The sequence below is a fragment of the Oculina patagonica genome, chromosome 7, assembly GCF_052425735.1.
Source record: "Oculina patagonica isolate OP01 chromosome 7, crgOcupat, whole genome shotgun sequence".
NCBI classification, from domain to species: domain Eukaryota; kingdom Metazoa; phylum Cnidaria; class Anthozoa; order Scleractinia; family Oculinidae; genus Oculina; species Oculina patagonica.
In genome coordinates, this window is record NC_135764.1 from 11465185 (window position 1) to 11479550 (window position 14366).

The 14366-nt window shown below is 40.9% G+C and overlaps 2 protein-coding genes across 3 annotated transcripts in view; both read left to right on the plus strand.

The window, feature by feature from the left end:
• Positions 1-3556: 3556 nt before the first annotated feature.
• LOC144660824 (uncharacterized) lies at positions 3557-5294 on the plus strand. Its single transcript, XM_078521549.1, has one exon. The coding sequence runs from the start codon at positions 3632-3634 to the stop codon at positions 4865-4867; it is 1236 nt and encodes a 411-aa protein (XP_078377675.1). The 5' UTR covers positions 3557-3631; the 3' UTR covers positions 4868-5294.
• Positions 5295-11113: 5819 nt separating this feature from the next.
• The window catches only part of LOC144661487 (serine/threonine-protein kinase Nek10-like), a 28778-nt gene continuing 25525 nt past the window's right edge, over positions 11114-14366 (plus strand). The window contains exons 1-2 of one of the 2 annotated variants that reach the window (XM_078522265.1): positions 11114-11247; positions 12189-12300. In XM_078522265.1, coding sequence (XP_078378391.1) covers positions 12251-12300 — 50 coding nt within the window. In that variant the 5' untranslated portion in view covers positions 11114-11247; positions 12189-12250. Of the gene's footprint in view, positions 11248-11698; positions 11836-12188; positions 12301-14366 lie in introns of those variants that run through there. The other variant, XM_078522266.1, reaches the window with a different exon arrangement.

The window sequence follows — 14366 nt, forward strand, 5'->3', positions numbered from 1 at the left end:
TACATGTGTATTCAGAATAATCTTGCTCGCCAAACCGTGACAATGGCGCCTTTTAGCTTGATCAAAACGCCTGGCCGGGGTGGGGGGAGGGGGGCGAAACGCAAAAAGAAAAAGAACTTAAGTTCTAGCAATCTCAATGTCAAAGAAAAGAAATGAAAGATAGAAAACATATCAAACTGATAACGCCTAATAGAGCTGTTGTTAGTTTACTGACGGTTTAATTGATTTAATCAAGTTTGATTTAATCAAGTGTTGGACTCATTCAAGCACATGAGCTCGTGAAAGAATTGGCCAGTTTTTTTCACGTTTGTCATTCGCGTGCTTTCGGTTGAGAAATTTGGTTTCCCAATAAAACACGCTTAAGCTTTGCTGCGCACAAGAACAGTTCTGCAAATCCTTTTTCGTATTTCCGAAAAAAGCAAACAAACAAAATTAGCACCACTGGGAAAGTTAGCCCAACGTCACATACAGAGTCCCCCTACCCCCTACCACCATCATAGCCTGACCAATTTGCAGTTCACCATGCCATACCAACAAAGATAAACATTCCCTTTAAAAAACACTATCTTAAGCCTCATCAAACACTTCATACAGCACCTCGGTGCCTTCCTCAAAGAAGCTGATACTTGCTAGCAAATCTTTTCTTGCTAATCCATCCAACTTCTTCTTGATATCGTCGATTTCACGCCAAGCTGACAGATTGTTATTTCACTTATCTGATCAAAATAGAGGTTGCAGATGATCTTTTGCCTTTCTTCCATGCAAATTCAAGAAATGAGCGCAACAGTCAGGCCCGTTGGTTGGTTTTTGCCCGCAGGCAGGTTCGTTTTCTCATGCAACGGACCAAACAGTTGCCAGTGCTAGTGTAGCCTGCGAGCAGGCTCTCTGTTCGGGGGCAACGTGAATATTGAACTGCTCGAGCGCCGCGAGCGCCGAAGGCGCGAGTGCGTGGGCGAGTGCGTGGGCGAAGCGGGAACACCGAGGGAGAGCCTGCACGCGCGCCATTGAATTTCAAATCCGGCCCCTCGAAATGTGACAACTTGTTGACAACTCGCTACGCTTCCGGTGTCAATATATCGATCGAACGCTCGCGCGTTTATTTCGAAAAAAGTTGTAAACAAAGAGAGTGAATGTTACTGTATCTGCAAGTGTACATTTTTGGTAAAATATGGAACTGGTAAATCGGTTCGCATGTAAACGGAAAATTTATTTGAAGCGTCAAATCGCGATGGGAGCCGCGGACAAGTGACGACAGATGTACGAACAAATTGAAAAACAATTCGCAATATTGTCTAGTTTGTCCAGCCGTGTGTTCGATTCCTGTCCCCAAAAAAATTAGAAAATCGAACTTAACTAGTGAGCATCACTCTGCGAACGGCATTTGTAAAGCTGCTTTATTCTCCTGCGCGTTTCGTCCGACTGTCGCGGACTTCTCAGCCGATGCAAATATTAACTGCGAACTGACGCTCGTAGCGCACAGTTCAAGTTCAACCTATCGATTGTCCCTCCTTCACCTGGCCCCGGGCACCTGGTCTTCATTTATGCTGGAAAGTGGGCATATTACTAAAACGATAGTGTCAGAGAGTCGCTCGTAAACTTTCTTCTCCACCATTGCCACTGCAAAGAGTTGAAATACATGTATGAAGCAATTGCCGTAACCGGTTTGGATAACCGCAAAAACATCTCGTCCTTCTAGAAGATAATTTACCGCATCTTCCTGTTCTTGTTTTAAGTTAAGGAGATCGTTAGAATCAAGCGAAAGTTTCCAAAATGCTTTATGAACGCTGCTGAACGAACTCGCGTGCCTATTCCCGGACGCCGGCCGTAGTTGATTTGGCTTTGATGTGGACGCTGGTTTTTCTCACATTAATTGAGCCTGTCATTTTTGACCAATCAGAGTGCTGCGTTCGTGGACGAATGCACCGGATTTAAAATTCAATGGCGTGCGTGCAGGCTCTCAATTTTAATCGCGGGCTCGCTTCCCTCGCCCAGCGGCTCGCTTCGCTCGCCGACTCGCGCCTTCGGCACTCGCGGGATCGCGCCTTCGGCGCTCGAATAGTGCAATATTCACGTTGCCCCCAAATAGAGAGCCTGCTCGCAGGCTAGTGCTAGTGGCACACGAGATGCTATCAGGCGGGTGGGGGCCTTACATACCCAGCTTTTAAAAGAGTATTTGCTGGCGCCCATAGGGGCCCTGCTCGGGAATCCGGGGGTATGCTTCCCCGGGGAAGTTTTCATACTGAAAGACCCTTGAAAAATGCCTTCTCCTTTACTTTTTGGTGACTTTCTTAGTGTATTTCGAGAGCACCTAATTTCTAACATTTCACAACAGAGACTTGCACTAAGACCTACTAACTCTCGCTCATTCATAGATAGTCATAAACGAACTTGTCTTAAACGTCAAATGTGCGTTTGCAGTTACTTGGCTGACTCGTCCCCAGTCGTCTCTTATGCGAAAATTGCAAGACGCGAAGGATGATGGACTCTCCTGGTCTGTTTTTTGTAGTTCTATGCGAAAATTGCAAGACGCGAAGGATGATGGACTCTTCTGGTCTGTTTTTTGTAGTTGTTTTGTGAAACTTGGCCGTTTTAGGGTGTTTTGCCATTCATGTTAATGAAGGTTACGACAAAAAGAGACCGGATGAGTCCATTTACTTTTAGCTTGCGTAGCTGACGGGATTAGGCGGCGCGAGTGCAGCCTTCGGAAGTAAAATGCCGCCAACTACGCAGGCTAATTTACTTCCGTCTTACATTTACCACTTTCATTTATAAGCTTCATAAATTAATAACAATGATGCTTTTCGTACGATAAGCTTGGAACGCCTGTGATATAAGAGCCATAAACCATTCTCGTCCCCATAGCCCTTTTCTCTTAGCCGGCTGGGCCTTGGCGCGAGAAACGAAGGGCCCTGGGAACACAGGATTTCCAGTCCTAGTTTTTAGGACGTCCGGTCTTCATGTATGCAGTCATGATGTTTCAAAAGAATGTACGAGAGAGTCGTTACGTTTTTTACTTCTGTTTACGAATTCTTTGCTTTAAACAGCCAATCAAATAAATTCAAATTATTCAAAAATCCTGTGTCCCCAGAGTCCTTTGTTTGTCGTGCCAAGGCTTCGCCGGGCTAAGAGAAACGATAAGGTCTATTGGGACGAGAATGCCATATAACGACAACAAGCCCCCAGAAACTGACAGTGAACATTTTAATATTCACGCATTTCAAAATTGGTTCCTCTGCTCCCTACGGGGCTCCAAGCTGTGTACCTCGTGGTAATCAAATTGTTGCTAAGGGCAAAGTGAATTGAATAGAATGGTTATGAAGCTAGACAAAAGTCTTTGTTTAGTTCACCTTTAGCATTTTCTGGTCTTGGCCGTGTACAAAACACAATTATAGTTGTTTACGCGTGAATGAGCAACTAACCAATAGAAACGTCTCTGGTACGTGATCCAAGCATAATTTATGCATGGCGTTAAAGCCTAGAACAAAGGACCCCTCTGATATTGACGCTGAGCATGAGCCAATGTTTGATTTCTTGTTCAGTTTTGTTTTCCCTTTTCATCGCCAGTGAAGCCTAAACTCGCGCCAGTTGAACTAGTATAAAAGAAATTCTGTTGCATGTTCTTAACATCGTGATGTCTTCCAAGAACGCTGTCACCATTGGAAGTCTTATTGAAAAAGACATGAAGGAAGCCTATTTTTTACTACAGCATCCGTCTTCGTATTGCAAAGGATACAAATTCTTGAACGATAAAAAATACCGACTATTCGATTATCCACCGTCACTGAGGGCGAGTCGAACTCTGTCGGCATTTAAACATCTTCCCGCAACCGGGAATGAAATTCCAATTATTTTGGAGTGCACGCCAGAATCGTACTTGCAACAGCACTGGAAACAATGGCTTCCTGCTTTCCCTCCCGTAGTTATCAAGCCATCGGACGAAGGACTGCAGGATGATATTCCACTCGTGACAACAGCGGCATTCCAAGACATCCCGAAGCACAAGCATAGCGTACATCCAGATATTTTGTATGAAGTACAACTGAAGAGCTCGATACTTGACATCGAAGCGCCAACGCCAAGACACATGGACGAAAATGCCATTTCTTATCCTTGTATGGTTAAAGTTGACATGAGCTTCGGTGGACTTGGAAACAGTCTTGTTAAGAATGAGGGCGACTTGTCTGCCATTTTGCGACAAATCAGAGAAGTGCACGGCTGGAAGGGAGGGATTGTGTTCCAAGAATTTATCCCTGGTGTCAAAGAAGTGCACTGTTGCCATTTTCACCTGCACAAATCGGGTGAGATCTTCTGGATTGGCACAGCGATCGCAGCACGATTTAATAAGTATTGCGTTACCTCCGTAGAAGTGGACTGGGACAAACAAGAGGAGTATGAACACCTTGTGAATGAAGAGTTCACTTTACCAATTAAAAATTATCTTCAAGAGCGAGGCTTCTTTGGCTTGGTCAATTTTGAGGTCTTGATAACAGATCACGGGAATTATCTGGTCGATGTTAACCCGAGAATTGCTGGTGATACCGCACATGTATTACTGGCTCGCTACACGGCTTTAGATTTTGGCCTGAAGCATTCTAAAATGTTTTCCTTCAACAAGCACAAAACGTCAGCTAAGAAGTTGGTCGAGAAGGCAAATGGCATCAACAAAAATGGAGAAGGAATAGTTATCGTTCTGTCTGCCTCTGATGCGGACGAAGAATGCGACAACAACAACAACGATGACAGCAACAACAACAACAATAACAACAACAACAACAACAACAAACAACAGCGATGCGAGTCTTTCTTGTCTATTTTTGCCAAGACACCAGAAATGGTACAAACTCTTTTTGACAGCATGGACAACTGATATCAGAATAAATTCACTGGACATGTTAACAGTCTTCCTCTTCAATATGGTGGCCATTTTTAATTTTAGAAAAGTATAGACTGATTATGCGTGGTTGCATCCGAACAGATAACATTCAGTTTTTAGAGCAATAGAGAGATTAAATATGTCGTTTATTTTCCCACGAACGGAAAAAATTCTACTCCTGCCGTCTGACGTTTGGCGTTAGTACGTGGAAATTACTGAGTAGTCTTGTGTTTGTCGATCGTCAATGTGTGATTTTTCCCCCTACTTTTTAAGGGTTTATTTTAGATTTCGAGAAAAAAAAGTAGCAAAGGCAAGCTCACGTTTTCCGTTAGCCGTATAACGCCAGCATGTTGTGTCATCGATTTTTAGCATAAGGCCACTACATATGCTAATGATCAGTGGATTTTTAATAGTATAAATACCCAGGAGACCAGTTTTGATCACAAAGGAACATGCAAAAGCCTTTCAGGTTCTCATTCAAGACGATCATTTTCTTGTCAATTAAATTTTGTACTAGCTATTGATTTTTTTGAAATCACTTTATTGTATTTGTTGTATTATTTGCACGTGAGAACATTACAGACGGAGACGATCGCTGACGTCTGCGGCGATTGGGGCGATCACGATCACCGTTGCTCTGCCGACTGAGCCACAAGGCCAGACGGCAGCAGGTCAAGGTGGCAATTTGTGGCAAGGTAATACAGTAGAATCCCGATCCTCCCCCGAAGAGAAGGCAACAACTAAACCGAGGGACAACCATGTCGCCAACTTCGCCGGGGAATCGAACCCCGCCTCCTAAAAATTAAACACTAAACAAGACATAACACAAACAGGACACTTAACGGAAACGGAAGGGAGACTGCACACATTAAGGAGACTGCACACATAAAAACAACAAGGTACGGAACTAAGACAGACATACATGACCACAACAAAACAAGTGCAGCACACCAATAATTGGTGTACTGCAGTTGTTTTGTTAAGGAGACCACAACACACAACGGATGACAGGCAAACAGCAGGAAAAAAAACGGGACAACGGCAGGAAACAGACAGGACTCAGGACTTTGGCTGACTACCAGGGAACTTCAACGAAGCAACATCAGGAGACAGTGGAGAACCACCAGAAGCACAAGCGCCAGGGAAGGCCATCCTGATAATCTTACTAAAAATCCCATTCTGATAGTAATAAATGAGGCGCTCAAGCTCAAAAGCAGTAAATTGGAACATGGGACTATAGTTCTCTTTCGTAAGGACCTCAAGAGGAACAGGAACTGCAGCAGGACTGGCAGGGAACTCAACGGCAGGACGGGACTCAGCAGCAGTAGGACTGGCAGGGAACTTCGCGGAAGGAACATCAGGATCCAGTAGACGAGTCTCAGGAAGAGGATCACGACCAGGCGGAAAAACACTCATGGCTGGACAATCCTTCATGAGAGGGTCGGAGTAGAAGCACTCACGATACATATCAGGCGTGGCAGAATCTTCCAGGACACAGCGACGGGTAACACGATCCATATCAATGAAGGCAAAAACATTATCGGGTTCACGAAGAACAACAGCATGAGGGCGATGAGCACGGGCGAAGGCATCGATCGAATCCTCATCAACAGAAGCACCAGAGGGAGGGATCGACGGAGGAGATACAGAAAGAGCAGCTAGAATCAGTAGGGGCACCAGTACCAAAGTCGAGGGTAGGCGCCGGGACAGACTCCTCAGAGGCTTAGAGACAGACTCTTCGGTAGGCTGACCAGCAGACTTGGAATCAGACTCGGGGCGTTGGCGTTTAGCAGCACGGCGCCCATCAGTCGAAGGATCGAGAGGGACAGAGGTGTCCATCTCATTGGCGGGAGGATCTTCGGCACGCGTGCAATCACGGGCAAAATGGCCAGGCTGCAGGCACTTGCGACACTTATCACGGAGCGGGCAGTTGACAGCACGGTGACCAGACTTGTCACAAATGTGACAAGTCAGGGGCTGGTCCCGGTACCAAACGCGGCACGGGTAACGGAGTATGTACAGCTTAGACAGGATGTCGTCACGGAGGCACATCGTAATGATAAGAGAACCAGTGAGGATTCCAGAAGTACCATGGTAGCAGGGCCGGATATCCAAGACTTCACCATAATCGGAAAACAGATCAGTGACGACGGAATCAGGAACTTCTACCGGACAGTGATGTAGATACACAAGCGGACAGAAGGCTCAGCTCGATTAGACGGACATCGACACCATCGATAACAAGGCCATCACGGAAGACATTGTCGCGAGACTGAACGGACTCAAACGTAACGCGAACGAAGAAATTTACCAGGGACGAACTGAATGGCCAGGATCTTGGCGCCATCGGCAGCAGATACGATCTTCTTCGCGAAGTCTTCCTTCGGGCCGGTACGTAACTCTTTAGTCACAGACAAAACCAACGTCCTAGGACGTTGGACCTTCTCGCCAAATGCAAGGCATGACGAGAAACTGAAACAAAAGCGCGGGGACACAACTGGATAGGTGACCCACGCAAAACAGTTATACAACAAACTGGCTGGGTGACCTTAACCAGACAAGAAACCGGGAAGGTCCAAGATGGCTTCCACTATAGAATCGCGAAAAACCAACAAAACTTACACCACAGAGAACAATGGCTTTCGGCTCAAAAATGGTAGGGCCTCCGGCCATACTCCGCGTCAGGTAAAGTAAGCGATTTTTATTATGACTCAAGCCTGGTTTTCACTAGCGACGCAAGCACAAGCGCAAGCATAAGTGCAATCACGCAAAAAGGACAAATTTTGATCCTTGTTCTTGTGCTTAGCAAGCACAAGAACATACGACTGAGGAGTTCAAAGCAAAAACAAAGCAAAAACTTTACATCCTCTTGGCATAAACAGACGTCACGAAACACGTCATTGACACTTGTTAATTAGTGCTTGGAACCAATCATTGTTTAGTATTTTATTTTAAATTTTTCTTTTTGTAACGATCCTTTTACTTTTCTCATCCGTCTTTTTTTCCGCCCAGCCCCTGAGGAAGGTTTGTTTTGCAAACTGAAATATAGGGCAAGGTTTTTTTCAATATACTCTAGTTTTTTATCCACTTCGTTTATTTTTGAACGCTGTAGCCGTCAGGATCAGTTTGCAGTCTATATTTTACCAAAAATATATACTTATATTTTGAGCAACTTTTTCTTTTCTGAGCAGTTTCTAGACTGAAGATTTGCTATGATTCTCCAATTGTTGTTCGAAGGCCATACGAACCTTTCCGATCATTTTTTGAACTTTTCCGAAGATAAACGAAGTTTCCCGAAGACTTCCAAGGAAGTTTCGAAAATGTTTGAACTCACTCACGAGATGGAATATCTTAACAAACCAATTTTAAGCTGGCACCAATTACGTCGTTTGTCGTTTGTTTGTTTTTAAACAAGATTGTCGTGTCTTTTTTAAACGAACAAGCGGTTTGATTACGCTACACAGTGCATACTCCATTCTCCAATCATCCATTTCTTGAAACCACTCGATAACTCGATCCAACCAAAAGTCGTTTACCTTGGATTTGCCTCAGTCAGTCGACGAACACTGCAATTTTGCCACGATATCTCAAGCTCCCAATTTCCTTGGAGGTATTAAGAAATCGGAATTTTACTGTATTGTTTTCGGCCGTCCTTGCTACCAAAGAGTGATTTTGTTATTGTGGTTTGTGGATATAACATTTGACGAGCATTCATGCAAAAGATAAACTTATTATTTTGCCTCAAAGGAAAAACCGGTAACTGTCAAAAGTGATCCCAGAGTTAAACCGGTAAACCCGGCGTCCTACCGCTGACCGAGAGGCGGGCGTAGTTGGGCTCGAGATTTAGATTTATAGGGCTGTCCACAAGTTGCTCGCAACTTTTTGGCAACTTTATATATTCCGTACAACTTTTTTTCCTTCGAGCCGTGCACTGTTTTTATTGCGAGAATTTTTTTGCGTTGTGAGCAATGCAATTCCTAGACCAAAGATTTCCCAAAGTTGTTGTGCGAGCTGCCCCCTGGCCATGGAACTGCCATACACACGTTTCCGAGCACTTTTCAAACTTTCCCGAAGATTAAGGCGGGGTAAGGAATCTTTTAAAGATTTAAGGAAGGGTCAGGGGAAATATATATATTTTTTGGAACACCACCAGGCAGTTGACCCCAGCGCAATAGCACCTCAGGTTGTAAGAGCTTGTAAGGGTACTGTTCTGCTGCCCATCTAGTAATTTGTAACTTCAAATTGTTATTGTAAAATCGATGTAAAACTACATTAAATCTTTTATATGCCTTTTTTATTCATTTAAGTACACACATAGAGAAGAAAAAAAAAATAAAAACCAAGAGATACGGTAACAACTTTAATATGCCTTATTTCTCTAAAGTTTATTAATTCTTGGAGAAAAAAACTATTCCCTCCAAACTATACCCAAAAATTTACAAAACTTGTGATGAATGCCACCAGGTAAATAAGGCTTAGTTTCACTCCAGATGCATTAGAAACTATCAGTTTGAGCTATTTTGGGAAAACGCCACCACGTCGATTCAGCCTAATATTCACTCCAGGTACAAAAGAATCGGATAAGAAAGTGCCACATGGGGAACTGAAAATGACGATTTTTTGGCTCTTGTGATGAAATGCCACCAGCTCAATAAACCCTTATTTTCACTCCAGATCCATTAAAACTGCCAGTTTGAAACTTAAAGGGACTATGTCACGGGGATTTTGCAGATGTTTGTTCTAAACTGTTCTGAAATTAGTGGTAGGCAACTTTACCCATGAAAAAAATAACCTTTATCTGGGGATAGAAATCAAACTTGAAGTCGCCCGGTAACACTCCGGCTTTAAAGCGTTGGCTAACGTTTTTAAATTGCAATCCATTTTCATTTTAAACAGTTTTAGTGCTCTAAAAAAACAATTTCCTACGACACAAATATGAATTGTGAATTGTGAATTGTTTTTTGTGGGGGGAGGAAAATACATCCAAGTAGGCCAGTATATAAACTTGTCTCAGGGGATCGATGTCAATTGGGGCTTTGTTTCCCTGTTTCTGCTCCTGTCGCACGGTTTTTTTCCTTGCTATTAAATTTTTTGTTTTTTCTCGTAAATGTAAATTTGTGCGACAAAGAAAATAAAAAAATAAAATAAAATAAATAAAAACAAACTAATTAAATTTTACGTTTCGTCAAAACACATAGGACTTCGGATCTGCATATATATGTTGTGGTTCAATTTTATCCTTGGTTCAAATTTTATTTTCCTTTGTTTTTGGGTATGGAAATGCATGATAATGAGTTTAAAACAAAGGAAAATAAAATTTAAACCAAGGATAAAATTGAACCACAACAGACAAAGTTATAAACTATGCGGTAATGCGTCTAGGAAAAAGACAGAAAATTTTGAAAGGTGTGACATATTTTAAGCATGATATAACTGTTTGGAGCCCACAGTTTGAGCTGAACAGTGGAGGGTTTTTTTTAAAAAAAGTAATCTTTTTTTAAAAAAGTCGTTTTAACTTCTGAACTTTTAAAAAAAAAAAATGTTTAAAAATGGACTTAGAAGACTAGCTCGTACAAAACTCATTTTTACCGTATGAAACCAGTCAGTTTGATGAAACCAAATTTTGCAAATAATTTTGTTGTGTTTTTATCCCGTACTTTAATGAATGAGAATAAATTCATTTACACAAATCAAACTATATATCGCGATTTATAAATAGCTGACTATCTTCTACCTGCAAACTTTTTATTATTATTTTTTACTTCTTATGTCTGCAAACAATATATTTGGGTTTTTTTGCTCTTGTAAATACATATAATTTTTTTTTGATTTTTGATCCCCCTCCAAAAAAATTATGGTTCGTTGCTAAAACTGACAAAACTGACAATTTTCCTTGAACGCTCGAAACGTCAGCTTGAAGATAATTTATTTAATAAGACGAGAAATCCAAAAGGGTTTCCAAATAATGAAATTAATCTGTAAGAGATAAAACTGCTGCTTCTTGAATTTCTAGGAATGGATGTACTACTTCATTTATTTCTCCATGATGGGAAAAATCAATATATTTTGGTCTATTTTTGTACAGCTGAAATTTCTATCCCAAGAGAGTGCGAGCGAGTTTAATCATCAACTCAGCAGGCGTAATTTTGATTGGTTGAGATTACGCGCCATTGTCATAAGCGGCGTTTTGATTGGTCGAAAAACCACAATATTTTCTATTCAGAAATTGACGTTGCCTTGCAAATTTCTTGAGCAAAGTAAGCGAAGTTGAAGTCGCTTGGTGCGAAAATGCCGGTCGGAAATCTTGTAGTTTAGCTCATTTTGAAGCTGACAGGTTGCGAAGGCAGTGCGTAGATGTCGTTGATAAATTTATGGTAAGTTGTAGGTGTTTTAATGCGTTCTTGTGTTAACCATAACAGGCTAATTTGGAGATCATTTGCCGAAGGTTTTGCGGGTGACCATGTTTATTCCTCTCGCTTCATGAACTGATATTTTCGCTGGAGGCGTTTTAATAAATCCTTTCGATTCTAGCAATCTTCTTGGGCAAAAGCAGTGTAATTCTCATGTCATCATATAGACTGGATAGAACTTTAATAATTCCATTCTCAACAGTTCACACAATTTTAAATCGGGCTCCCGATCGGACTTTCACGTAAGCTTAGAAAAACCACAACAATTAGCCGATAGTGTCAAGCATAGAGGGAAGCTAGTTTAAAATTATATACAGCGATTTTTATACAACCACGTCTCCATTTAAAAAGGTCACTAAATACATGTATAGAGGTGGAATCATTTGCATTTAGAGAACAACAAAACGTAACAGACATAAAACGAGTTTCGAGGTCATTTCCTGTGTAGCTTTTGACGTATTTCCTTTCGCCGTGAAGGTTCGTAGACTCTGCCCGTGCAGCAGTACTTTACGACAGCGAATAATCACGGCTGTGTCAAAACTCACGTAGACGGTAAGTTTGTCTTGAAAATGTTGAAAACTTCGTCAAATTCTTAGCGATCAAGATTGCGAGGAAATAAGATCTCGCCGAGAGAGATACGGGTACACGTCGACGTGTCTTCTTCCGTTCGGGTTTGTTTAGCTGGTTGAAAATTATATCAAACTAGCGATCGATTTCTAAGGTTTCTGCTGTTATCCAACCTTACTAATTTTAAAGTTAAACCATCGGTGGAACTTAATAAATCTACTCCCTAAAAAGCTCGTTCCTTGAATGTTTTTGTTGCGGGGCACTTGAAAAATTCTGTTGACGAGAAACCGTAGACCAGTAAAGTAAAGTCATGTTTTGTGTATGATTATTATCAACAGGTATATTTAATATGGTTCCGCGGCCATGGGAAGGAAAAACTTAAATTTCTACTAAATCCAGGATGCCTGTAGAGGACAAAAGAGAAAAAGGACAGACATCGGCTGTATACAGGTAGGGAAATCTGATGTATTGTGAAAATTAATTTCGATTTCGCTGACTAGCGTCCTCTCGCTTCGATCGTGATCAGCTTCCCGCAAGCTGCGAGTATGTTATAGCTTGATTCTTCGATGTATATGTAAGACCGTTTAGTTTGATGTTAGCATTTTTATTTAAAGTGAATACAGCATTTTGTGTCGAAATCTTCAAAGGACAGAATATCGGGAGACAATTGTCTCCTAAGTATATACACAACTTATTTTGCCCGAGGGCTGACCTTTACAACGCACGAACGTGCAGCCTGGAGTGAGATATTTCGTGTGGGTTTGCTAGTGGAGTTAACGCACCGTTTTTATTATAAACCCCAGTTTGTGAAAATAAACTCTTCCTTTGTAAAGCAGCTATAAAACTTACCCGACAATTTAATTTATGCATATTGATTTTGAAGCTACATGTAAAACGTAAACTTATATTGTGTATCAGCAAAGATAAGTTAGTTATCGATTAAGCCAAAGTTTTCTTGTAAACGTAGCTAAGTGGTTGCTAATAATATCGATCGGGCTGCCCGCAGTATAAAGTTTTTTTTTTCTCTTATCAGAATGGAGGTTTTTTCTCTGTGGTCAAAATTCGAATCAAGATTATCTTTTTTAATTCGGAGATTAGAATTGCGAGAAATAGGAATTCTGCAAATTCTGAATATTTCAGATGAAAGCACTATTGATAACAAAAGTTTTGGTTATATAATAGAATTATTTCAAACCGACTTGTTCATGTATTGAACAGGTCTAGACATCGTTTGATAATTATTGAATTCAAAAAGTTTTACAGACTCGCTAACAAGATTTGGAGTATCGTGTACATGTTATTTTGCGTCGCGAAATTTTCTTCGCTCTTATACATCACGTCTTTAATTATGCACTGTTTGTATTTGTAGAGGAGAAAACAAAAGATATTGGAAATTATGGCCATTGACAATGCTGCAGTGAGTTAGCGGGCTTAGAACCCTACCGTTCCGGAAAGTTTGTGAACTTTTTAAAATTCTCTTTTGTATTATAAATTGGCACGCTTTTCCGTAAGAGAGTCTAAAATAACAGACTCTGTTCTGTAATCACGCAAGTTTATAGAATTCGACTAACCAGGATACTTTCAAGACTTCCTTATACTTGTTCTAATCCCAGCTGGATTCTAATTTCAGCACATCGGGAGTCCAAAGGTTTTTGTTTTGTCAGTAGTGCCACAATTTGCAAATACTGTATAGTATAATTGACAAGTTTCTAATTTTTTCATAACTGCTATTTATATATTTAAAGAGCAAGTTTTTCAATATAACTACATGATGTAGTTAAAAAAAATACTGTTATGTCAAATGCCAAAAAATAAAGTTTTGTTGTGTTCGAAAGTTTGGAATTACAGTATGCTTTCAGGGCTAGACAACTGTCATAGTTAATTATGCACAATTAAAGGGACTTTGTCACGGATTTAACAGGTAATTTTTTGAGCAGCCAAAATTTATATTTGTGTCATAGGAAACCTAAAAATATTGTTCCATTTTTATTAAAAATTGCTATATTAGAGTGTCTTTGGCTGCAGATGGCTAGGATGGAAATGGATTGCAACTTGAAAAATTAGGGCTTAACTTTTCAAGTTGTTTCCGCGCTTCTTCAAAACATCAATATAATTTATAGCCGTAGCTTGATTTTCATCTACAAATTAAGGTTATGTCTTTCTTTAGATGTTCAAAGATCATGTTTTTTATCCATTAAGTTGCCTACCACTAAATTCAGAACAGTTTAGACCGAAAATCTGTGAAATCCCCGTGACGTAGCTTCTTTAAGGATGGCTGTGCCTCCTTGTGTTAGTGTCGTGTACACAAATTCTGCACATGAAAGGATGGTCCTACATGTTTCTTGTTTCATTTCATACAGACAAGTGTACCATTAGTGTGCACACTCACAAAAGGAGGCACCATCCTTTATTTATTATGATGTTTTGAAATATTATTTCTAGTTTTCTATATTTTTTTGCCTGTCTAGGTTTCCAGCAGTTTATTTAGATTCCAGTCAGACAAAATATTAACCCGA

What these genes read in the sequence shown, in the direction of transcription:
- LOC144660824 (XM_078521549.1), top strand. Translation starts at nt 3,632, where the DNA reads ATGTCTTCCAAGAACGCTGTCACCATTGGAAGTCTTATTGAAAAAGAC.